Raw genomic sequence first — 25,212 nt, 5'->3', positions numbered from 1 at the left:
GTACGTGGGACAGTTGGCTGCTTGCAGACCAGAGTTTTGTACAGGGGGAAGGTCCAGGTTGTGGACTGATCTTCCCAGGGTAAGGAGAGGAGATGGGTCATATGCCTTCTTCTTGTTGGCAAAAAATAAATTCAGTGTTTTATTGCCTCTGGTGGGGCATGTCACATGCTGGGTGAATGTGGCCAGAGACTACGGAGAGGCATGGTTGAAATCATCAGAGATAAGAAAGAGGGCCTGTGGGTGTTGTGTCTGTAGCCTGTTTGTAGAAGAGTGCAGGACATCACAAGCTGCGTCAGCGTGATATACACCACTATCCAATAATGTGAAAATTCCCTCAGCATGTAGAACTACATCCTCCGGCACCTGGACTCCACAGGAACCTACGCCAGGATCCTGTTTGTGGACTTCAGCTCTGCCTTCAACACCATCATCCCAGCTCTGCTTCAGGAGAAGCTCTCCCAGCTTGGTGTGCCTGACTCCACCTGCAGGTGGATCACTGACTTCCTGTCTGACAGGAAGCAGCATGTGAAGTTGGGGAAACACGTCTCCGACTCACAGACCATCAGCCCTGGATCGCCCCAGGGCTGCGTTCTTTCTCCTCTGCTCTTCTCCCTGTACACCAACAGCTGCACCTCCAGTCACCAGTCTGTCAAGCTTCTGAAGTTTGCAGACGACACCTCCCTCATCGGACTCATCTCTGATGGAGACGAGTCCGCCTACAGGTGGGAGGCTGACCACCTGGTGACCTGGTGCAACCAAAACAACCTAGAGCTCAATGCTCTAAAGACAGTGGAGATGGTTGTGGACTTCAGAAAGAACCCAGCCTCACCTACCCCCATCACCCTCTGTGGCTCCACAATTGACACTGTGGAGTCTTTTCGCTTCCTGGGAACTACCATCTCCCAAGATCTCCAGTGGGAGCTGAACATCAGCTCCCTTGTGAAGAAAGCACAACAGAGGATGTACTTCCTGCGGCAGCTGAAGAAATTCAACCTGCCAAAGACAATGATGGTGCACTTCTACACAGCCATCATTGAGTCCATCCTCACATCGCCCATCACCATCTGGTACGCTGCTGCCACTGCCAAAGACAAGGGCAGACTGCAGCGTGTCATTCGGTCAGCTGAGAAGGTGATTGGCTGCAATCTGCCGCCGCTCCAGGACCTATACGCCACCAGGACTCTGAAGCGTGCTGGAAAGATTGTGGCTGACCCCTCCCACCCCGGACACAAGCTCTTTGAGCCACTCACCTCTGGCAGGAGGAGGTCCATCAGGACCAAAACCTCACGCCACATAAACAGTTTTTTCCCCTCCGCCACTAGCCTTCTAAACAAGGCCCAGAAACCACCCTGACTCTCCAAACTACACCTCTGGCTCCTCATGCCACTGTACCTACTCTGCTGTAGCGTTCCTTTTTACTACTGTTTAACTTATTTTACTATTTATTTAAATTTATTTTATCGTTATTAATAAATACTGTGTGTATATGTTTATACTTATATTGTTTATATTCTTTTTATCCTTCTTATATTTGAATGTGTGACATGCTCCAACAACACCATGACAAATTCCTTGTATGTGCAACGTACTTGGCAATAAAGCCCTTTCTGATTCTGATTCTGAATGGCCTCATGCTAACGGCAAACAGCTAAATGTCCCTGCTGCAGAGTTGTTCTTTGATAGAGATGTGACCAGGGTAGCAACATCTATCCTTAACAAACATGGCCAGCCCTTCTTTCCTTTACCACTCTCACTTGTCCTGTCCGCCCATACCATCTGGAAACCATCCACAGTAATGTTTGTGTCTGGCCATGTCTCAGTGAACAGCATGACACTACACTCCCGGTATTCCCTCTGGTGCCGGGTCAGCGCCGCCAGCTCGTCCATCTTATCGGGGAGAGATCTTACATTCCCCATAATGACCAAGAGGAGGACTGGTTTGTAGCAATGTTTATAGTGATGTCTCTTAGCGCTGAGCTCAGCCCCGGCCCGGCATCCCTGTCTCTTCCTCCGCCGTGTTTCCAAGGGCTAACAGCTGATCCCTGGTGTAAACAATGGGACCATGGCTACATGCGAGGTCCGCAGATACAGTTTTCGACAGTGAATAAACTTGCGCAGACAGAATTGAACTGGCGAATTAGTGTCCATGGTGAGCAGAGGTTGTGCACATAGAAAAGTACAGTTCAAAAAGTTAAAAAGAAGTTTAAAAAATTAAGCTCTCAGGTGAGCAAGATCTGATGCAACAGGCTGCTCCCCTCAGCGGCACAATCTTAGTTCCTCTATTAAACATTAATATGAAACAAAGGTAACACCTCGTCCTCTGAAGAGTGTGTCATTCAAGGAGATGCCTTCAAACTGTGTCCTCGAATCAAATACTATTCGAATCTTCCCAGGTTTCTGTGGGTGGTACACACCAAATATGGACATGTACCAACACTCTTCACCTTGCTTCAGTGGTGGTGCTGGTTCCACTTGATCATTGACGAATACGTTTTGCATAAAACCAACTAAATGTTCCCTCATATCTGCCATTTTCTAAAGTGTATGCTGCAGGGTACCTAGAAGTCTCATAGCTTGGTTTCTGTTGTTTGGAAGAGAACTATGTGGTGAGCACAATGGCAAGGGTTCCACCCAGTGGTTTGCATAATTAATGTGGACTTCTCTATTCATTATCTCAAGGAAGATGCCATCTTCGACAGACAGCAGGTTTGTCATCATCTTTTTTGAAAAACATTGCTACCACTATGTTGGTGACAGGATCAACCTTGTGACAAAAGGGAGGGTTCAAATGATGCGGCGGTATAGGAGCACTGAACTTCTCCTTAACATGGATAGTTCCTGTAAATGGCAGTAGGAATGAGCTGCGTCCGTTTAGCAGCCCATTTGTTCTGAAAACGTTCCCATTGGATGGCTTGTGAGCACTTCCAAGACAGACCTCCCCCACAATTACCCAGCCTGAGTCCAGTCTCTGTGCATATGGTGCGTTATATGGACCATTGTACTGCTCTTGTACCTTATACAAGAGTATACATATCACGCCCTACCAGCAGAAGGATAGCAGCATTAGGATCAAGTGGTGGAATTTTGTCTGCAACTGGTTTGAGATGAGGGAAGTACTGTGTGATGTCAGGTATGGGAATTTTAGATCTGTCATCTGGCATCATATTGCACACTAACAGAGGGGGACGTGGTACCTTGGTTTTCCCATCAAGTGATGCAACCATGAAATTGCTGGTTTTCCTTCCTACGGTCTCCATTATGCCTGAGTATGTCTTTAGAGTGTAGGACAATAATTCTCCATTAGAGCTGCATGATGTTTTGTTTCATTGTCTACATCGTGACATATGTCTGTCAAGCAACAGAATGTTTTATCAGGTTTCTACAAAGCGAAATGTTTGTTAGTGCTACACACTTTTAAGATCGGTGATTAGATGCACATTGGAGTCTTAAGGCTAGGCTAACCCGGTTGCTTTGCTAAGGACTCTAAGCATCTGTTAGGCCTAAGTTTTACTCCTGGATTTTTACTACTATATCCTGTTGCCTACCTGACGACTTCACCATGGCTACATGTTGATTGCCATCCTACCTTTGCAAACCTGAAGTTAGATGTCTCCTGACTGCAGTCTAAACTCTGGGAGAGGGACAAGTTATTCTTGGAGTTATCATCTGTAGCCACAGCGCAATCTAAACACCTTTCCCTCCTGGGAAATCGAGGGGACACAAGTCTGTCATTCCCCCAAGAATGTTCAGCAGTAACTCAGAACAATGACACCACTATTCCATGGTCTGGCAGAGAAGCAATCCTCTCTATGGCCCCCTGCCCCCTAACAGAAGACGTGTGGCTCAGCCCTGAAGCAAAACCTAAGACTAAAATTTGCTTGACTCCACCCGAGAGCACTGTTTTGACATCCTGGACAATAAAAATTTCCCCCCGCTGCCCAGTCCGTCACATCCAGGATGAATCTTATGAATCTTTTTAACATCCTAAAACTCAGAGAGAAGGAAGTTTGGATCTCCGGCCCACTACCGACTGTCGGACGTGGGGGTGGGCGTTTCAGTAGACTGCAGCTCCACACCTGGCTTTAGTCACAGTGTTGCTGCTTACAGTTTGGTTTTATCGATAATTTTAATGTGTTCCATGTTTGAACGTGAAGGAATCCACTCAAATTGAGCAGGTTTATGTATGCTAGCTGTTAATGTGTTCTACTCCAGCCTCTCTTACTCCCGTATCTGTGTTAGGGTCAGAGACAGAAGCCAGGCACTCGCAGGTTTGAACACCAGTTCCATCACTAACTGACGACCACAGGGGCTTCCTCTACCAACGAACGTGGCTCAGGGTGCACTCTCCTCTGCTAGCTACCCCAACCGGCCTCTCATGCCATTAATCCCATTAAGTAAATCTGTTAAAAATAGGTACGCCCCTGCCGGAGCTGTAGGCTACTTTAGCGATGTTTAGCTCCATAACGTTAGCTATAGATCTTGTGTAGAATCCTGGACTGGCAGAACAGAAGGAAGTAACATAGTAACTCTGGTCATGTTAAGTATTTAAATAAAATGAACTAGTTTGACCATGGAGATGGGAGATATGGTTAGCTTGACTGCAGATGTTTGTTGGGTGGTCAGTTTCAGTGTCAGTGGTCAGTGTAACGTTAGTCTGCTAGTGCGACACATATAATTGCACCAATATCCACAATATCCTCCTCTCTGGGTTTTCTTTCTCAGATGGGATTCTGTAGAAACATAACCCAGGCTTGCCTTTCTTCGGTTTGGCACCTGAACAATTATCTGACATTTTGGCTACAGTGTGTAAAGCAGAGCTGACTCTTTCACGGACAGTGGAAACAGCTGTTTTAAAAAACTAAACCCCCGCAAATCAGCCGGACCAGACTCTGTCTCTGCCCCTACCCTGAAGGACTGGAGACATGCCACGTACCAGCCTGCTTCAAGTCCTCCACCATCATCCCCGTTTCCAAAAAAACAAGGATCACTGGACTAAATGACTACAGACCCATCGCCCTGACCACTGTGGTTACGAAGTCTTTTGAGCGCCTTGTTCTGGCTTACCTCAAAACCCTCTCAACCCACTCCTGGACCCCCTACAGTTCGACTACAGAGCCAACATGTCTATAGACGACGCAGTTGATGTGGCTCTTCATTTCATCCTCTGGCACCTGGACTCCAGGAACCTACGCCAGGATCCTTTTTGTGGACTTCAGCTCTGCCTTCAACACCATCCTGCCGGATCTGCTACAGGACAAGCTGACACAGCTGCATGTGCCTGACTCCACCTGCAGGTGGATCATAGACTTCCCTTCTGAAAGGAAGCAGCACGTGAAGCTGGGAAACAAGTCTCTGACTCTCTGATCATCAAAAAGGCTTAAGGCTACATCCTTTTCCCTCTGCTTTTCTCCCTGTACACCAACAGTTGCACCTCCAGCAACCAGTCCGTCAAGCTCGTAAAGTTTGCGGATGATACCACACTCATTGGACTCATCTCTGGTGGGGATGAGTCCGCCTATAAGCGGGAGATTGACCACCTGGTGACCTGGTGCAGTCAGAACAACCTGGAGCTTATCACTCTGAAGACAGTGGAGATGGTTTTGGACTTTAGCAAGGATGCAGCCCCACCTGCCCTAACCATCACCCTGGGTGACTCCACAGTCAACATTGTGGAATCCATCCGATCCTGGGCTCCATCATCTCCCAGGATCTCAAGTGAGAGCTGAACATCAGCTCCCTCATCAAAAAAGTCCAGCAGAGGATGTACTTCCTGCGACAGCTGAAGAAGTTCAACTTGTCAAAGACAATGACGGTGCACTTCTACACTGCCATCATTAAGTCCATCCTCACCTGCTCCATCACCATCTGGTATGCTTCTGCCTCTGCTAAGGACAAGGGCAGACTGTGGCATATCATCCGCTCTGCTGAGATGATTGGCTGCAATCTGCCGTCTCTCAAGGACAATGAGGCAGGCAGGAAAGAGTGTAGCCAATCCCTATCACCCCGGACACAAACTGTATAAACCTCTCCCTTCTGGCAATTCATAAAAATACTTAGGTGGGTACTAAGAGACTCACTGTCAGCACACATTAATGAAAACCACATAGGATTTTCTGTGCAAGAACAAATATAAGACAAAAATAAGAAAACATTTGTTGTGGGAATTTTATTTTTAACATTATAGTTTGATATCTTACAAGACTCTCTTATATATTTAACAGGAGTTTCCTAATAATCTTTAATTTTGTAATAGACTTTCAAAACTCCAAGAGGAGAAGCAGCTGGCATCGTAAAACCTTGAGTCTAGGTGAAGCTATTATTTGTGAAAGTTATTTATTGTTTTCAGAACTCAGTCTCTCCTTAAGGGCAGATAAGGGTAAAAAGGGGTCATAACATTTGAACTGTTTTTTCCGTCTTTTTCTTGCTACAAACAGGTGTTTAGGCTATTAGCTAGAGAAGCAGGGTCAGAGGGGAAAGTAGTAAAGTCATTATAACTTTTTATGGTGTTTTTTCATCTGCGTAGCAAAGGGGGTGGTTTAAGTGAGTTCTTACCTATATAGACGCATGTTTTGTCTAGATGGTCAGAAGACCTTTCAGATGTGCCATGAGTACTTGTGAAACTGTTTTCTCTGCATTTGCAAATGTAAATAAATACTCAAAGACCAAACTTTGGTTTCATTCTCAGTAACTTTTTATTAGTTTCATTATTTGTGTTTTTAATCTACCCTTCTGCTGTTAACAAGAGAAACTTCCACTACACATTCATGCATGAGGCACAATCTCTCTAATCTCCATGATTATGTAAAACATAATTTCTGATGAAATAGCGATACCTTAACATTTAAACTAGAGGATTGTTTCTGCAGGTTGATTGACATGCAGGTGTTTTCTCATGCACATTATCTGTCTTCCTGGGTGTGTTTCAGTCCTTTTCAATCTATGTTTGTATGTTTCTTGATATTCTGTAAAACTTGTCAAACACAGAATCCCCACAGCAGTTATTTTCATGTTTGGTTGAACACTTTGAATGACACCTTATCAGTTCTCTTTATGCACATAACATATGGTTGAGTATATTGGGGCTGTAACATGTGAAATTATTCACCTTATATCCTCTAGGCAATATTATTAGGAAACACTCAATTAACTTTCACTGTTATGCGGATGACACCCAATTATACCTATCAATCAAGCCAGACAAAACCAGTCAGTTAGCTAAACTTCAAGCATGCTTAAAGGTATAAAATCATGGATGACCTACAATTTTCTGATGTTAAACTCAGACAAAACTCAAGTTATTGTGCTGGGCCCTAAACACCTCTCAACCTTATTATCTAAAGATATGGCTACTCTGGATGGCATTGCCCTGGCCTCCAGCACTATGGTCAGAAATCTTTTTTGAATTTTGATCAAGATATATTCCTTAACGCCCACTTAAAACAAACCTCAAGAACAGCCTTTTTTAACCTTCATAACATTGCCATCCTGTCTCAAAACGATGCTGAAAAACTAGTCCATGCATTTGTTTGTTTTACAGGTTGGACTATTGTAATTCCTTACTATCAGGTTGCTCAAATAAGTCTCTTAGAGCTTAAGACTCTCCAGCTGATCCAGAATGCTGCAGCGCATGTTCTGACAAGAACAAAGAAAAGAGATCATATTTCTCCTGTATTAGCTTCTCTGCATTGGCTTCCTGTAAAATCGAGGATTGAATTTAAAATCCTTCTCCTGGCCTACAAAGCTCTAAATGGTCAAGCACCATCACATCTTGAAGATTATTGTCCCACTAGAGCACTGCGCTCCCAGAATGCAGAGTTACTTGTGGTTCCTAGAGTCTCTAAAAGTAGAATGGGAGCCAGAGCCTTCAGCTATCAGGCTCCTCTCCTGTGGAACCACCTCCCAGTCTGGGTTCAGGAGGCAGACACCAACAGCACATTTAAGAGTAAACTTAAAACTCTCCTCTTTGATAAAGCTTATACGTAGTTAGGGAGTGAGGAGTTGCAGCGCTCGCCTAGACTGGCGGGGGAGGGTGTATAGCTACAGACACGGCACCACTTCTCTTCTCTGCTTCTCTTCATAGTCGTCAGATTCATCTACCAACCCTTATAGAACTGGCTCAGGTTTGCCTTGCACCAGCTCTTAATTATGCTGTTATAGTTTTAGACTGCTGGCAGACTTCCTTTGAAACACTGAGCTCCTCTCTCCTCTCTCTTTCCATCTGTGTGCATCCATGTCCCAATTCAATTCAATTTTATTTATAGTGTCAAATCATAACAGGAATTATCTCAGGACACTTTACTGATAGAGTAGGTCTAGACCACACTCTATAATTTACAAGGACCCAACAATTCCAGTGATTCCCCCAAGAGCATGCATGAATGCATAAGTGCGACAGTGGCAAGGAAAAACTCCTTTTTAGGAAGAAACCTCGGACAGACCCAGGCTCTTGGTAGGCAGTGTCTGACGGTGCCGGTTGGGGGTGTGATGAACAATGGCAATAATAGTCACAATAAAGATAATGACTAGAAGTAGTAGTTATAATAGTTCATGGTGTCTTAGAGCACAGCAGGGCGTAACAGGGCGTGGCAGGGCATTGGCCGGACATAGAAAGTCGAAGCCGGGCATTGCAGAGCGTAGCAGGGTGTAATAGGGCACAGCAGGGCGTAGGGCAGGACCACGGCGACAGCTGCCATCATGATGTAGGTGCCATCATGATCCAAGGAAACATGCTAGGCGGAAAAAAGAACATAAGGACTCCGGGGGATAAGCTCCCCGGAGCTAGGTTAGTAACAAGCATTTTCTGGGACATGAATACACACAGATGGAAAGAGAGAGGAGAGAGAAGCTCAGTGTGTCAAAGGAGGTACCCCGGTAGTCTAGAACTATAACCGCATAACTAAGAGCTGCAGGGAAGGGGAGATAGGGAGGCTGTGTTCCGTGATTGTGGCTACACACCTTCCCCCACCGGTCTAGGCTAACACTGCGACTCCTTACTCCCTAAGTATACGTAAGCTTTCTATGGGGAGAAGCAGAGATAGGGTAGGGGTGCACCATGACTGTGGCTACACACCCAGCCCCGCCGGTCTAGGCGAACACTGCAACTCCTCACTCCCTAACTATAAGCTTTATCGAAGAGGAGAGTTTTAAGTTTACTTATAAAAGTGGTGACGGTGTCTGCACCCCAAACCCAGACTGGGAGCTGGTTCCATATTCTACTTTTAGAGACTCTAGGAACCACAAGTAACTCTGCATTCTGGGAGCGCAGTGCTCTAGTGGGACAATAAGGTACTATGAGCTCTTCAAGATATGATGGTGCTTGACCATTTAGAGCTTTATAGGTCAGAAGAAGGATTTTAAATTCAACCCTGGATTTTACAGGAAGCCAAATGCAGAGAAGCTAATACAGGAGAAATATGATCTCTTTTCTTAGTTTTTGTCAGAACACGCGCTGCATCATTCTGGATGATTACAATAGTCCAACCTGGAAGTAACGAATGCATGGACTAGTTGTTCAGCATCGTTTTGAGACAGGATGTTCCTAGTTTTGGCAATGTTACGAAGGTGAAAAAAGGCTGTTCTAGAGCTTTGTTTTAAGTGGGCGTTAAAGGATATATCCTGATCAAAAATAACTCCTAGATTTCTGACAGTAGTGCTGGAGGACATGGCAATGCCATCCAGAGTAATTATATCTTCGGATAATGAGGTTCGGAGGTGTTTAGGGCCCAGCACAATAACTTCAGTTTTGTTTGAGTTTAACATCAGAAAATTGTAGGTCATCCATGATTTTATATCTTTAATGCATACTTGAAGTTTAGCTAACTGACTGGTTTCGGCTGGCTTGATTGATAAGTATAATTGGGTGTCATCCGCATAACAGTGAAAGTTAATTGAGTGTTTCCTAATAATATTGCCTAGAGGAAGCATATATAAGGAGAATAGAATTGGTCCAAGCACTGAGCCTTGAGGAACGCCATGGCTAACTTTAGCGTACTTGGAGGATTTATCGTTGATATTAACAAATGAGATCGATCAGAGAAATAGGACTTAAACCAGCTTAGTGTGATTCCTTTAATGCCAACTAAATGTTCCAGTCTCTGTAAAAGGATGGTATGGTCAATAATGTCGAATGCAGCACTAAGATCTAATAAGAAAAGTACGGAGACAAGTCCTTTGTCAGCAGCAATTAGAAGGTCGTTAGTAATTTTCACCAGTGCCGTCTCTGTGCTATGATGTATTCTAAATCCTGACTGAAAGTCCTCAAATAGACTATTCCTATGTAAAAAGCCACATAACTGATTAGCGACTACTTTCTCAAGGATCTTGGAGAGAAAGGGAAGGTTAGATATAGGTCTATAGTTGGCTAAGACCTCAGGATCAAGGGTGGGTTTTTTCAGAAGCGGTTTTATCACAGCTACTTTAAATGACTGCGGTACATAACCTGTTAATAAAGACATATTGATCATATCTAGTAATGAAGTGTTAACCACGGGTAACACTTCTTTAAGTAGCCTCGTTGGGATGGGGTCTAAGAGACAGGTAGATGGCTTTGCTGAAGAGACCTTTAGCATTAATTGTTGAAGGTCTATAGGAAGAAAGCAGTCTAAGTATATGTCAGGTCCTGTCGTTCTAGCACTCCTGCATTCAAAGGTGAACCGTTAGAAGTTGAGGGCAAAAGGTGATGAATTCCACCTTTGATTGTTATAATTTTATCATTAAAGAAACTCATGAAGTCGTCACTACTAAGAGCTAGGGGAAAAGATGGCTCAGTAGATCTGTGGCTATCTGTCAGCCTGGCTACAGTGCAAAACGAAACCTTGGGTTGTTCTTATTTTCTTCTATTAGTGATGAGTAATAGTCTGATCTGGCATTTCTGAGCGCCCTCCTATAATTTTGACTGTCTTGCCAATCTAAACGAGATTCTTCCAGTTTGGTGGAACGCCATTTACTTTCAAGTTTTCGTGAGATTTGTTTTAATTTGCGAGTTTGGGAGTTATATATAAGGTGCTAGTTTCCTTTGCTTCATCATCTTCTTTTTGAGAGGAGCAACAGAGTCTAAAGTCGTCCGTAGGCAGGCCGTAGCACCGTCTACAAAATTATCAATTTGGGAGGGACTAAAGTTAACATAAAGGTCCTCTTATACTACGTTATATTAAAGCACGACATTGAGTTACATGCTGTTGGAATATCTTCCTTAAATTTAGCTATAGCACTGTCAGATAGGCATCTAGTGTAGAAGGTTTTATTTAATTTCGTATAGTCGGGTAGTAAGAATTTGAAAGTTCTTAAAAAATGGTCTGATAATGGAATAATGAATTCTGTGGAAATACTATTAAATCTTCAATTTTGATGCCATACGACAGCACAAGGTCGAGGGTGTGGTTAAAACAGTGCGTGGCCTTTTGCACACTCTGACTGAAACCAATTGAATCTAGTAGTGAGTTGAAGGCAGTACTAAGGCTATTGCTGTCAATGTCCATATGGATATTAAAATCACCTACAATAATTATTTTATCTGATTTTAGGACTACACATGACAAAAACTCTGAGAATTCAGATAAAAATTCAGAATACGGGCCTGGCGCTTGGTAAACAACAACAAATATAATTAATTCTCCTATTCTGTTCTATCGTTGCAGTGGTTGTTTTAATTCCAATTAGGTTGTTAAGTACAGCACCTCGTTGGTTTACATTTGATTTTACCGATCTCAGTCGGGGGACAGACACCGTAGTTATGGGATTATGAATGGGTGGCTGCTCCAAAGGAAGCACAGAGGAGCATGTAGCGCTGTACCTCTGATTACTGATATTATTGATTCTTACTGGAATGATAGAGCTGGTCTGTGGGTTAGCAGAGTTATTTGTAAAGGAGTGAGAGCTTATTGGAGAGTGTGACTGGGAAGTGCGCTTGTGTGTGTGTTTACGGGGTGCAAACAGTCAATCAAAGGTCTGGGTCTGCAGGGCGTGCCGCAAATTCTCACATAGCATCTGGCTGCCGCGTCTATTGGGATGAATCCCATCCCTGCTGAACAGGGAGCCACGTTTCCAAAACAGATTAAAATTGTCAATAAAACCTATCTTGTGAATGCTGCATGTAAGCTGGAGCCAGGTGTTGAGGATGAGTAGTCTGCTAAAAAGGCATACTCCGCGACCTTGAGATGGAAGTGGGCCCGAAATAAAAATAAACTTCCCAGTGCTTTTTAAAGCTTCAATGAGAGTGCCGAAGTCTTTCTTTGTGCGCTCACTCTGCTGATAGGACATGTCATTATGTCCACAATGGACCACGATGCGTTTAATAGAGGTCGGGAGTGAGGGTATAAGGTCCATAGCTTTAGCCAGGATGTCTGCAACTTTGGCTCCAGGAAAGCAGTGTGTGACAGCATTAAAAAACCGTATATCCCTGGTGATGGAGTCACCAATAATTATTGTGGTTGGGGGGAAGAGTGGACGAGGAGTGGGGGGGCGTGAATGGCCGGTGGCGGGAACAAAACAGCCAGTATCGGTTTCAGATGGACAAGGAAAAGAAGAGGAAGATTGCTTACCGTTCGTCCCAGAAATGCTTGTTACTAACTTAGCTCTAGGGAGTTTAATCATGGTTGCAGCTGTCACCGTGGTCCTGCTCCGCGCCCTGCTACACTCTGCTATGCTCTGCAGTGCCCTTCTATGCCCTGCTATGTCCTGCTACACCCTGCTACATCCTGCTATGCCCTGCAGTGCGCTGCTACACCGTGCTATGCCCTGCAGTGCCCTGCTACACCCTGTAACGCCCTGCTACCCCATGAACTACTACAACTATTTCTAGTTATAGTTCCATTATCTTTACTGTGACTACTATTGCCACTGTTCATCACACCCCTGTACTGTAATAAGTGTGAAACTAAAAATTTTAGAAGAATTTCATATCCCTCTTTTTACATAGCAAACGCTATGTAACATAAAAAACTACCTAATCTCTAACTACCTAACTGTTAACCTAGACACAATATAAGATGATTAACAACATAAAAAAGAGAAAAAAAATGGACTACGATACTGGTAATAAAAATGGCAGTGCGGTGTGGTGCGTGTAACCTATATGTAGAATTTAGCTGCTAGTGTAAGCTGCAGAATACATTGCTGTCTATGACTATACTTGGTGGTTACATTTATTTTTGTGGAAATCTCTAAACATAATGGAACAGCAAAAATTTCAACATAAACATCTACTTCTATTAAAATTGTAAAACCACACTTCAAATCTATGTCTTGCTTAAGGCTATACTGACAACAAAACTACTAAGATTAGACTTATGTTTTTAGCTTTTCAGTTTCATTAATTCAAATCAAAAGGCCTATTGAGGCCACGCGCAAAACTGTGAAACAAAGTAGGATCAGGAAAAGAGGATAGAAAAACAGTTGGAGATAGGACGGATGGGAATTGGATAGAGAGGGGGCACTGGGTGGTGACAGGGGATGAATTTGGACCCAGCGAACTAGACTTCTTCTTCCTCTGAGGAAGTATAAATCTCGTAAAAATTGTTAATTAAGATAACTTGGAAGTGGGGCTTCTTGGGTGGCTACCATTTGGGGGAGCACCCTCTTTTGATAGGGCCGTAGTTATCAATCTATTGATTAGAGTTCTGAGACAGGGTATTGCACAACACCTGCAGTAGATGAGGATACCAATAAACACAGCTATGGAAATCAATATTGACATTATCATGTCTTTTCATCTTTTAAACATTTTATGCATCCAATTGGCTACAGACTCACATTGTACGTAACTTAAGCATTAATATCAACGTTAAATATTGAATTTTTCTACTATTTTTTTCAAGTCATCAGAGAAGTTGTTCTCAGCTGGTTTAGCAATGCCCTTCTCCGCATCCCATGTGTATTTAGCAAAACGCTGTAATACAATTCAAATTTTGTTTACTGCTTCCCACCAGAAAAAATGACTCAAACGTCTGCGCCAAATTTGATTGCGTGCAATAAACTTGTCTGGTAGATACGCCTCTGGGTGCATCAAGTTTTATCACACATGCACAATCTGTCATCAAAAGTGCTACCAGGAGTGCCCCTCCTTGCTCGGTACGGGACAGGTTCCGGTGCAGCTTGTGGAGCATGGAAGATACATCGTCGAACTGCCTCCACACAGCCCTACACCTCAGCTCTACTGGCGCTTTGATTAACAAACCATGAGGCCAAGTGGTTACCTATGTCGGTAGTGATGTTAACACCAAGACGAGCTTAGGAGATGCACACTTTTTCCCCTTCTGTTCTCGAGGAGCAGGTGTCATTACCTGGAAAAGGCTTAAGTAACAGGTGAGACAATATTTACTGAAGGAGACAGTAAACTCAAATTACTTGTATTTTCCTTTTTAGGTGTGAGGTTTAGAGAGTGCATAGCTAAACAGACTAAAGATACATAGCAAACCTGTGACATCATTTTTGTTGTTTAATTTTGAATAGGGTCTTACTGTGGAGCCTGCTTATTCAATTGTTCCATAGCTGTTTTATCTTTGCGGGTCAAGTCGGTTGGATAGGTGACAATTTGATCTTGCAAAATAAAGATTGTCTCGGGTTCATTGACTGGAGGTTCTTGTACGCGGATAGCAATTCTCTCACATGGGTCTTTTCCAGCGACATCTAGACACACCCAATAGATACCCTGGTCTGTTTTGTTTACATTCCTCACTGTCACTATACTATCCCAACTAGGTGACTGGCCATTCGACGGTTTTCTAACTAAGGTCCATCTGGACGTCTGCTGTATTAGCCTGTCCCACCCAGTTTTGACAGCTCCACAATAATAGGTTTGTGGGGGGGAAACGCTTTGTGTCTGTGTTGTGTGAGCAATAGCGTCTTCAAAGCGTTTGGTAAAGAAAGGAGTTCTTCCATGCTATGTAAACGCACAGCCAATCTACATCTGGTCTGACAACAGTGAAACATTTCACTGTAGTCGACCTTAGGCAACAGAGTAAGAAAATGCAGATAGGCATAGCAGTAGAAGAAGCCAAATCATTTGTGCAAAGAAGTAGTAAAGTAAAATTGCAAACAATGGGCTGACGCCAGCAATAATTCTAATCAAATAAAACCTACGTAAAAAATGTATGTAATAAAAATAACATGCCCCAAAGGTGAGGAAAAATAAACAAAAATAGTAATGCAGAAAAGTGCTCATATTTTCGAAAAAGAAAAAGAAAAAATGATGTCATTTGACACAACGCAAAAATGGACTGCCTGCTGGAGGTTCAAATTTGGAAAGGTTAGCAAACATTATTTTTTGAAGAAAAATGGTTGGAGACTTATAATCAATAATGAGGACAATACATAACATTTCCGAAGAGCAATTCTTAAGGGGACACAAATAATACAGCCACAACTATACTGGTAAAGGACATGTATGCACAGAGGAAAATCTTAATACTATAATTAGTGTAGCATAGACTGTACCATTATCCTTCTTTTCAGTGTTTCTCTCAATTCAATGAAAAAGCTGACGAAATTTACCAAAATATTCTTCTTTAAAGCCATGTATTTATTTTGAAGTTTACAATCAAGCGACAAAAATACCTTAACACATAATGATTTAGTTTGAAAGAGTGTCCCCATATAAAAGAAATACAATGGTTTTATACAATTGTTAAGTTAGCTGATCATAATGTAAATTAGTGAGCCGCTGGTAAAGATCTGCTCACCCTGACAGCCACACACCTCCTAAAATATGAACTAACGTGACATTATATTATAGTAACATAACAAACTTTTATTTGACTTTTTATGACTAATTTATTAATTACTATTTGAGAAAAGAGTCATCCTCATCTAATGTCTAATATGAATAAAATAGCCCTGAACCACCTACTTATACATTCCTGTCACTATCTGATGTGGCTGTGAGTCGAGGGCAGATCCTAGATCCCAGATCCTCCGAGTGCAGCAGGCAGTGGACCAAACCACTGAGAGGTCAGGGAGGGGGAACTCAAAATGTTTCTTAATGTTTCTAAACTTAAAATCTACCCCTCCCTTTTTCATCTGGCCCAACAGAGACAGAGAAAAAGCATACCGAAAGTAAACACGGATAAATACTGTTTTCAGGTAGGAAATCGATTGTGGAAGTTAACCTTTATAACTTTTAATCAAATGTGCGTTTCACGAGTTATTGCAATTTAATTTCACAATTTCCATCAGCTAATGGCACTATGGGAAGGCATATTTTCCGTCATTAATAAGAAAACTGTCATCTATATATAGTTCAGAGGAAAGGCAAAGAGTAGGTCAATGGTCAATTTGACTTCTGAGTGAAGAGTAACTGTTATGTAATTCTATACAATTCACCGACACGTCATACACAATATATATATATATATATATATATATATATATGCTGGTGAAATAGAACAAGGGCTCAGAGATATGATCGCTACTAACAATATCAATAGGAACTCCATTACCCTAATTTAAACTATTTCTGTCTCAGATTTTGTGAAACGGTAGGAATGGGAAAACTACACAGGCCCCAGTTCAGTAGGCTGAGGATGAGTGAATAGCAAGCTTGACCAGAGACCCATGCCACTGAGGTGCTATTTTGAAGATAATTTAGTGGGGCAGCAGGGTTCTCTGGACAGCCTCACCAGGGTTGTGGCTATTGTGGAGCCCGTTGGTTTCGGCACCGGGGGCCCTGTTGGCTGGGGAAAAAAATACACGCCCTGCTGCACTGAGCCCTGCGCAGCCTGCCTGTTGTTTGGACAGTGTCTGCGGAAGTGCCCTAGGTTACCACACGCATAACACAACCCTGGCCGGTTGTGCTGGTCCTGTGGCTGTCCGTGGTTTTGTGGCCACTTCTGATAGCCGCCCTGCAATCCACCTCTCCCTCTACCACGCCCACGGAACTGACCCTGAGGAGGCTGATAAGCGTTTTGAGCTGGCGACCCATAAGGAGGGGGCTGATACTGGGGTGCCTGCTGTTGAAAGGGGGGTGGCATCTGAGGCTCCACTAGTGGGGCCTGAATATGTATTTTTAGTGCTTTAAGTTTTTGTAGTAACTCGTCCTGTTGCTCAGGAGTTTCAGCATTTAAAATGAGTACGGTTAACATGTCCCAACCTCAAGTGTCTTGAGATAATTATTGTTATGATTTGATACTATAAATAAAACTGAATTGAATTTTATTTTTTGCCAATTCAAGTTATTAAAAAAAATGATCGTGTGTGTTACAGTTCAAGCTGTTATGTTCGTGTGCTGAGCTCACTAACAGACAGCTCCTCCCCGTCGGAAAACGCCCACCTGTAACCTGATCCAGTCACGCTCTGACTGCTGTCTAACAGTTCTTTCCCTCTCAAAGCTAGTCCACTTTGTTTTTCTCCCTCTTCAATATACCAAACAGGTATATTATATTAAGAACCGTAGCACTTTGAGATTAGTTCTAACTGCAAAATGCATTACAGATAGTCTATTCCAATTATTATCGTTATTATTATTATTATTATTATTATTAGATTATAGGTATATCAGTAAGTATATGACAATATAGTTCAGAGTGTTAGAACGCTTACTGAGGAATTCATACCAACAAAACACCCAAAAATCAGCGAACCATGTCACTGAAGACTCTTGATCAGTGATATCGGTTTATTCGTCAATTGAGGCTATAGAAAACACCTTATTGAAGATATTACATTTAACTAAGGCGTCTTATGGCCGTAAAGGACACCTTTATAGCAGTGTTAAACAACGTCTACGGTGTCTTATAGTTGTGGGGGACACCTTATATCATGATGAACTATCACTATGGTGTTTCATAGGATTTTAACCTTATACAATGTTACCCGTATCACAATGATCATAATGAGAGTCAGGTGTAACAGTTTATAGAAATGACACTCAGCAGCAGTAGATAGACAAAGTAGATTATTGTATTCTATTAACAGTCATATAGGTATTATTCTATTATATATAAAAATTAGATGATTCGATCAATAGTGTACCGATCTTAAGACGGGGAGTTATCAACCTCTCCCCGGAGTATCTCCTATGATATTATCTACTTAATATGCGCAGTTAACCCCAAACTACAAAACCTCACACATACACAGAGAAACAGACAAAGACAACCAAAACAGCTCAACCACAATCAGCACATGTAAAACAATCAGATATTACACAAGCAAAACAGACTATAAAAATGACACACAAGAACAAGTAAAACCGACAAACAGCGTTAGATATTACACAAAACACAGCAAACAACCATAAACCAATACACTGCCACCAGAAAAGGCGTGAGCCCCTGGGTTTAGAGACTGGAGTGCCCAGAGCTCAGTTCCTAAATAATTTTACAGTCGTACAAGTCAATCTGAGTCCTTACTGCGTGTTCAGTTTTTTGTGCATTTCTGATTTATCTGAAAAAGGCCAGGTAGCGTGTATAGATTTCACTCGAGCCGCTTACCCTTGTCTGATGATTGTTATCACACCAGAGACACCTTTGTCAGACTTCTGTTTGTTCTCATAAAAAGCCAAGCGGTATGTATGGATTTCACCCGAGCTACGCGCTCCTGTCAGTAATATTACACACTGAGACACTTTTCAGAGAACAAAACAGAGAAACTTTTCACTAGAGGTAATGCCCTCAATTCCTCAAAAGATGTTGCTCTTGCAGCAAGATACAAAACCCAGACATGCAGTGGGTCACACAAGAAAACCACAGAGTATGTAACAACTATCCGAATTAGAATTTTAGTGGTACCAGTCGAATTTAGAGTCTAGCCTACTATATAAAGTGCACCAAGCTGTGTTGTCAGATATAAAGCTCGTCCGGAATCAATAGACTGTCCTTCACCTCTGAAGGAAAGTTTAAACTGTCTTTTTCACTCAAAGACCCAAGAAACGTCATTATTAACCGTTTAAACCATCTTTTTCACTCAAAGAATAAAGAACCGTTTTCACTCAACATTTAAACCATCTTTTTCACTCAAAAAAGCAAGAACCGTTTTCACTCAACAGTTAAACCATCTTTTTCACTCAAAGAAGCAAGAACCGTTTTCACTCAACAGTTAAACCATCTTTTTCACTCAAAGAATAAAGAACCGTTTTCACTCAACAGTTAAACCATCTTTTTCACTCAAAGAAGCAAGAATCTGCAGTATCATTCTCTGTAGTTGTAAACCAATTTGAAATGCTCAGATGATACACACTCACCCAGGTCCAAAAAAAATTTAGTGTGAGGGCCAAATATTGAGAATTTTTAGCTATATCACGCAATAGGTAATTCTCTCACCTGTTAGTTGTTTCGGTACCGTTTGGACCCGGAGAGGCGAGAGTCTGAGTGGTGGAGGCTGCCAAAAAAGTCTGGACAGCTCCAAGAAGCGATGTCCGATCTCCCCAGCACGTCGGGGTCACCATGTAGGATTTAGTTCTAAGATGTGACCAATTTGACCGGTCTGGCCCTAAAAAGGCCAGACTTGATCTGACTCCAATTCTTTGGTCACTATTTGTGTTCGTTTACTGGTTGATCAGAGAAATAAAACTCAGGAATCAAATCAAGACCAAGATTCGTCCAGTTAAAGTTAATAACAAGTTTAGTAAAAGATATTGCAGAATTCAAGTACATGTACATGGATCTGATACAAGGCAAAGTCTATCTCCTAACGGACCGACAGCGTTTCCCCTAGCATCAGGTGCTGCTAAGTTAAAATGCTGTCTATTTATCCATTTCTGTCCCATCCCTGGTGGTGCCCTCATCAGTTTGGATCCAGTCCAGATCTTCTGGCTCCAGCCGGCTCCTGACTAATTTGTAACACTGTATAAAAAACATGACCTTGACTTCCAATTCTCAGCTCAGAAGAAGCAAGCCGCTATTGTTGGATTTTGAACACCTGTGTTTTAATCTCCAGCAAACTTTAAGGAGTTTTCATGAGAGCCAGGTCATTTCCATACAGTGTCACAAATCCCGCGCTTGCATAGTGCTGACCATTGTTTTGCCTCGTTCCCTCCCCTGATCAGAGTTTCTTTCTCACCCTTCCTTTGACCCAGGGAAACAGAGACATTGAGGTCAGCCCCATGAACTCTAAAACCTTTTCTCAACACTTTCACAAAATATATTCTAACACACCCCAGGGCTCTCTGGTGTCAACTCACATAATGACCGGGACCCCAGGGACCCACTGGTGCCTGACCAAACATCACTATCTGCTGAGCTTGGCAGAAGTAGATAGAGAGGACAGGAGCTCATGTGTTGGGTTCATGTGTGTGTTATTTATGTATCAAAGATCCTTTATACTAACGGTAGCGCATTTCAAGCTGCGCCAATGGTATGGAACACTTCCTGTCTCCTAAAGGGGCGTGGCCTCGTTTGAGTGGCCTGTCATATAAAATACAATGATGTTTACCATAGACATTACCGGTTATAAATCTCAAGGCGGAATGATATAATGTCTAATCTAATCTAGAGATTGAAGAGTTGAAGATGATGCGTGTCTATAAATCACATCACTATAGTCCAAGATAGACATGAAAACTGCCTCAACAAACATTTTACTACAAAACATGGGAAAGGTGTTTTTTTATTACCAAGGCAATAGCAGTTGTAGCACTGCTCTAAAGCCGGACTGAAATGGGCTCAAAATGGAAGCTCTAGACAGAAACACCTTCAATTGGTATCAGATATTTTAGGACCTTTGACAGACGGACACTATACCAGAGGAAATTGAAAGATTAAAAATATGAATATGAATATACAAATGTATTAGTCCTGTATTCCAATGTAATGAGATGCCACTTTTCATATATCCTGTCACTGGTTTGGACCAAATGTCGGGGGGGTTGGTCAGTAGAGTAAATAGCGGTATTTTAGATAGAATCAATAAGCATTAATGTTATTTACTTTGCACATTTGGATTCAATGGACCCCTTTTCCCCACATCCTCCGCCTCCCAACGCCACATCTCCAGCTTGCTCCCTCTCAAAACAAGCTGGCCTGCTGGCATACTCATTCCCTCTCCTCCTCCCTCCTTCATTCTTGCCTCTTCTTTCATTTGTCTCCAACCCCTAACCCACCCCCATCAATTGATTGGACTTGGATAAGGGAGCATCTAATGTTCAAAGACATTCTTTGTCTGAGTGTGTTAGGATCTTCCTGAAAGGAAAATAGTCTACCAGTATATGAGATGGAAGGAAGCCAGAACAACAGGCCTAGTCTCAACAATACCCTAAGAATTCATTTAATAAATGCCCAAGCAGAGAGGACCACGGTAGATCATTGGTAAATCACAGGGGGGAGGCGAGCCCGAGCTGTTACACTTATTTGCACTAGTTATAGCTAATGAATTAATAGCAATGCATGAAAAGACCCTGACAGAAACAGATTTGATACCCAATGACTTGTGTTTGTGAATCCCTGTGCATGTGGGAATGTGATGGATGGACAATAGATGAGTTAGCGTCTCCAAACATTGTGCTCCCTTTGCATTGCAGGTTACCCACGATATGACATTGTTGGAGACCACAGTAAAGGAGAATATCACCTCTTGATTCAGAGAACAGAGATTCAAGATGATGCTTTCTTTGAGTGCCAGGCCATCCAGGCGGCTATCAGATCACGACCTGCCCGCCTCACTGTGCTGGGTATGTCCCAACTCCTCACTTCACTGATATGGAAACATGTTGCCTATATGAATTCATGAATTGCGAGACAATTAGATTAATGTAGGAGAGCTGGAGGTAAAAGATGTGAAATTATAATACATCAGGCAGATAAATTAGTAATATGAGCTTAAATTAAAGGCCACTCATAGGCCAGAGTCTCTCTGGATCACTTCCTCGATTCACAAAAAAAGCTTTGGATCTAAGAACAGCAGCCTGCAGGCAAGCAAGGACTACATGATTAGCATTATTGATTCAGCCCTGCCTTATTTAAAGCATGATAAATTCCAAAGGTATCAGTTCATTATCCAAGCACCTAGGCTCAAACCTCCCTCATTAGTTGTAGTTTTACCCACTAATCTTCCGTTGGGTGCTTAATGGTGAGAGTATTGGAAGACAGGGGGAGGAGTTAAGGCATTTGGCAATTGGGATACATTAAAATTATTAATTATAGATAAGGGGGTTCCAGTCAAATTGGCCTGTTTTGGGAAAGAAAACTGCACATGAAGCTACTGGCATTGTTCCAAGAGTGAGGCAACACACTTAATAGATGAAGTTTAATGTGTGTATTATACCCGAGAAGATACAGTATGGAATCAATGTGTGTTTTTGAATCTGTAATGGGTAAAATGCTCCGCAGTTTAATCCAATCAAGAACAATTATGCACATCAGAGAAAACAAAAATTCAAAACTCTGATGATGAGCTACATTCAGATTCATAAAAACTAATTCAATCCTTCCTCAGTTGTCCATTTAGCACTGTGTGTAGCACATTGTCCATAATTTGACAGACAGCTCATTTGACAATGAGCCAACTATAATATCATGTTTTATAGACAAACAAAAAACAAACAGACTGCTGTTTCAGACTTGTATGCCTGACCTAACTGTCATGCAAATAGAGCTTGCACGTTTCTGGTGCATTCTGGAGCTTTTTTGAGCTTGAAACAAAGACCTTTACTATTATTTATACATGTACTCCTCATACTGTGAGATTTCAATACACAGAAAATGCTGTCATGGTCACTGCAGTGTCACAAAGTAAACTAGGGGGTTTTAACTTTTTCTGAAGGACTTCTCTTTCCCTAAAGTGCAGCAAACACAAATTAGGGAATTCCGAGAAAGGTTAAAAGTTATAAAGGTTCTGTTTTTTGTTCTGTAGAACCAACTCAGATCTCTGTCCACGAAATAAAGATCTTATTTTGCACCATCTCAGCCGACTGATAATTCATTGATTCATCCTCGGCATCTGTAAAATCCTCGACAATATCACCTTTTACAATATTCCTTTATTTTCTCAAAAATAGGGAAAGATAATGATTTTAGATTGAAATTACTACTTTGTCAACGCTGGGGGACTTTTGCTGTAATATTAAGAGTATGATATGTGATTAGGGTTAGAAGAAAGAAATGTCATTTTTGGGCATTTGCTAAAATGACTGATGCCTTCATAGTCTCTAAAATAACCTACCAAAACACACTTAGTTGTGAGTTTATTAGATATACCTATCAAAAACTAATGGAGTCTATTACAACAGTCCTGCAATAAAGCCAACCATCATGAAGGTTCAACTGTTTCCTGAGGTGTCTTAATGAACATTTTGGAGGATGTAGTTTGTACTGCTGTTGAACTGTAATGCATTACATAGAGATGTATCTTTGTTATTAGATAGCCTCATTGATATAACAGGGGTGGAGGAAATATTAGAAACACCTACCCTACCATCATGAAGGTAGGGACAGGTGTTTACTGCAGGACTGTTGTTTTAGACTGCATTAGTTTTAACTTGGTGTAAGTAATAAACTGGCATATGAGTACATTTACCATCGCACCTGGTATGACATCACAAATCATATGAAAGTAGAGCTGATAATCAGTTTGTTTTGTCTGTGCTCCAGCACTACTGCATGATAGAATGCAAAGAACTAACCCCTTTCTTTCTGTCCCGTAAGCTTTCTATTTGCAGTCATTGAGAAAATATCCACAACTCCACATAGAGCATGGACCTGTGACCATTGACTATTGTTTTAGTCTGGCAGGTAATCTATGTGGCCTCCAAGAGAACTGCGCCTGAATAAGGCACAAGACGGAGCTAGCAGATCTTTAGGGAGAACCCCTAAAGCTAATTAGATCCTCAGAAAGCCCTCCTGTCTTGTACATGACTGTATATTAAAATACACACATACATAAATATCAGACATACATACACACACGAACAGAACAAATGTTTTCCCTACCAACTATGAGATGAGGACATCCAGTCAGGTTATTTATCCAGAGAACAAACCAGCCTATTGGAGCCATAGGTTTTTGTTATTTCATCACACGACTTGGTGGAATAATTAATTCCGATTGGTCATCCACGGCATTCTGCGGGCTGCAATTTATGTATAACATATAAATGACATGTACAACATAAATATACTACAGAAAAGTTGCCATGGGTTGCATCAAGTGGCTTGCTATTTGGCGTCCAGACCTGAATATAAGACAACCCCACTTTTTTACACTTATGTCAAGGGAAATAAATATTGGGGCCAATATGGTAGTTACAAACACAAATCCATGTTTCATACTGTTTTACGGAAAAGTGAGTTTGGGGAATTTGTTTACTTGAATAACATGTTGGTCAAAGAACACACTGCACCAAGTAAATTGTGAGCTGGAAGTACAAAGTACACTGTCTCCAGTCAGTCGAAGCGTGTATGAAAAGTGCATGTTGAGTATTAGAGGGAGAGCTGTGTTGAACTTTCTTCTCAGCATTCAGAATGTGTCATCTGCATATTGCCTTTGATTAAGGCTTGCCCCAGATCTGCTTTCTAATGAGCTGAGAGCTCAATCAATAATTTACTCAAGTCTGAATAAAATCCAGGCTGATCAGATCCATTCATCAAGAATGTAATCAGGGTCTTTGTCATTAGATTTATCCTGGTTATTGGCTTGTTTCTCAAAGTTGAAGTTCTGTTTGACTTTTGCCTCTGAGTAATCACTCAGGTGTGCTATTTATTTGAAGAGTATTCACAGATTTTGTGAAGAGCACAATCAGTTCACTTTAAATGCACTCAATTCAAAATGTATTTATTTATTGCTGTTCATTAATAGCTGCTCTCGTAATCTTCCCAAGGATTGTACTGTGTATCAGAAGCGTCAAATACAACAAATGCACTTTAGCTTCTTTTTCATAGGTTTTGCTGGATTGAAAGTAAAATAATTCACTTGAGAAAAAAGAAAATGAGTATTTAAATTGTTCAATGCTTGTAATAAGGTCAAACTGGAACAACTTATTGCTCATTGCAGCATTCCAGATATTTTATATATCTGACAAAGATGCAAAAATTATTTCCAAATACGGCAGCTTTCAGTTACAGCTAGTGATGGCCAAATGAACCCTCATGAAGCTTTGATTACCATTTTCTTTATTTTCTGAGCCCACTAGGCGGTTGTGGTTTAAAGAAAAAAGCTCAAGGAATGGCAACTCAGTGTGCTTTCAACCCTTTGTTAAACAGACAGCGCCATCTAGTGGGCTCTGGAAGTGGATCACAAAGCTTTATGAGGCTTTAATTGGCCATCACTAGATACAGCAACAGTTACAGT

General features: G+C 41.9%; 1 protein-coding gene across 1 annotated transcript in view; it reads left to right on the top strand.

The window, feature by feature from the left end:
* The window catches only part of LOC116052891 (kin of IRRE-like protein 3), a 368,756-nt gene that overhangs the window by 200,520 nt on the left and 143,024 nt on the right, over positions 1-25,212 (top strand). Inside the window, exon 3 of the mRNA XM_035990803.1 lies at positions 21,449-21,598. Coding sequence (XP_035846696.1) covers positions 21,449-21,598 — 150 coding nt within the window. The remainder of the gene's footprint in view (positions 1-21,448; positions 21,599-25,212) is intronic.

Source organism: Sander lucioperca, chromosome 13, assembly GCF_008315115.2.
Source record: "Sander lucioperca isolate FBNREF2018 chromosome 13, SLUC_FBN_1.2, whole genome shotgun sequence".
NCBI classification, from domain to species: domain Eukaryota; kingdom Metazoa; phylum Chordata; class Actinopteri; order Perciformes; family Percidae; genus Sander; species Sander lucioperca.
Note: the sequence above shows the minus strand (reverse complement) of the source record. Positions and strands in the feature narration are given on the sequence as shown.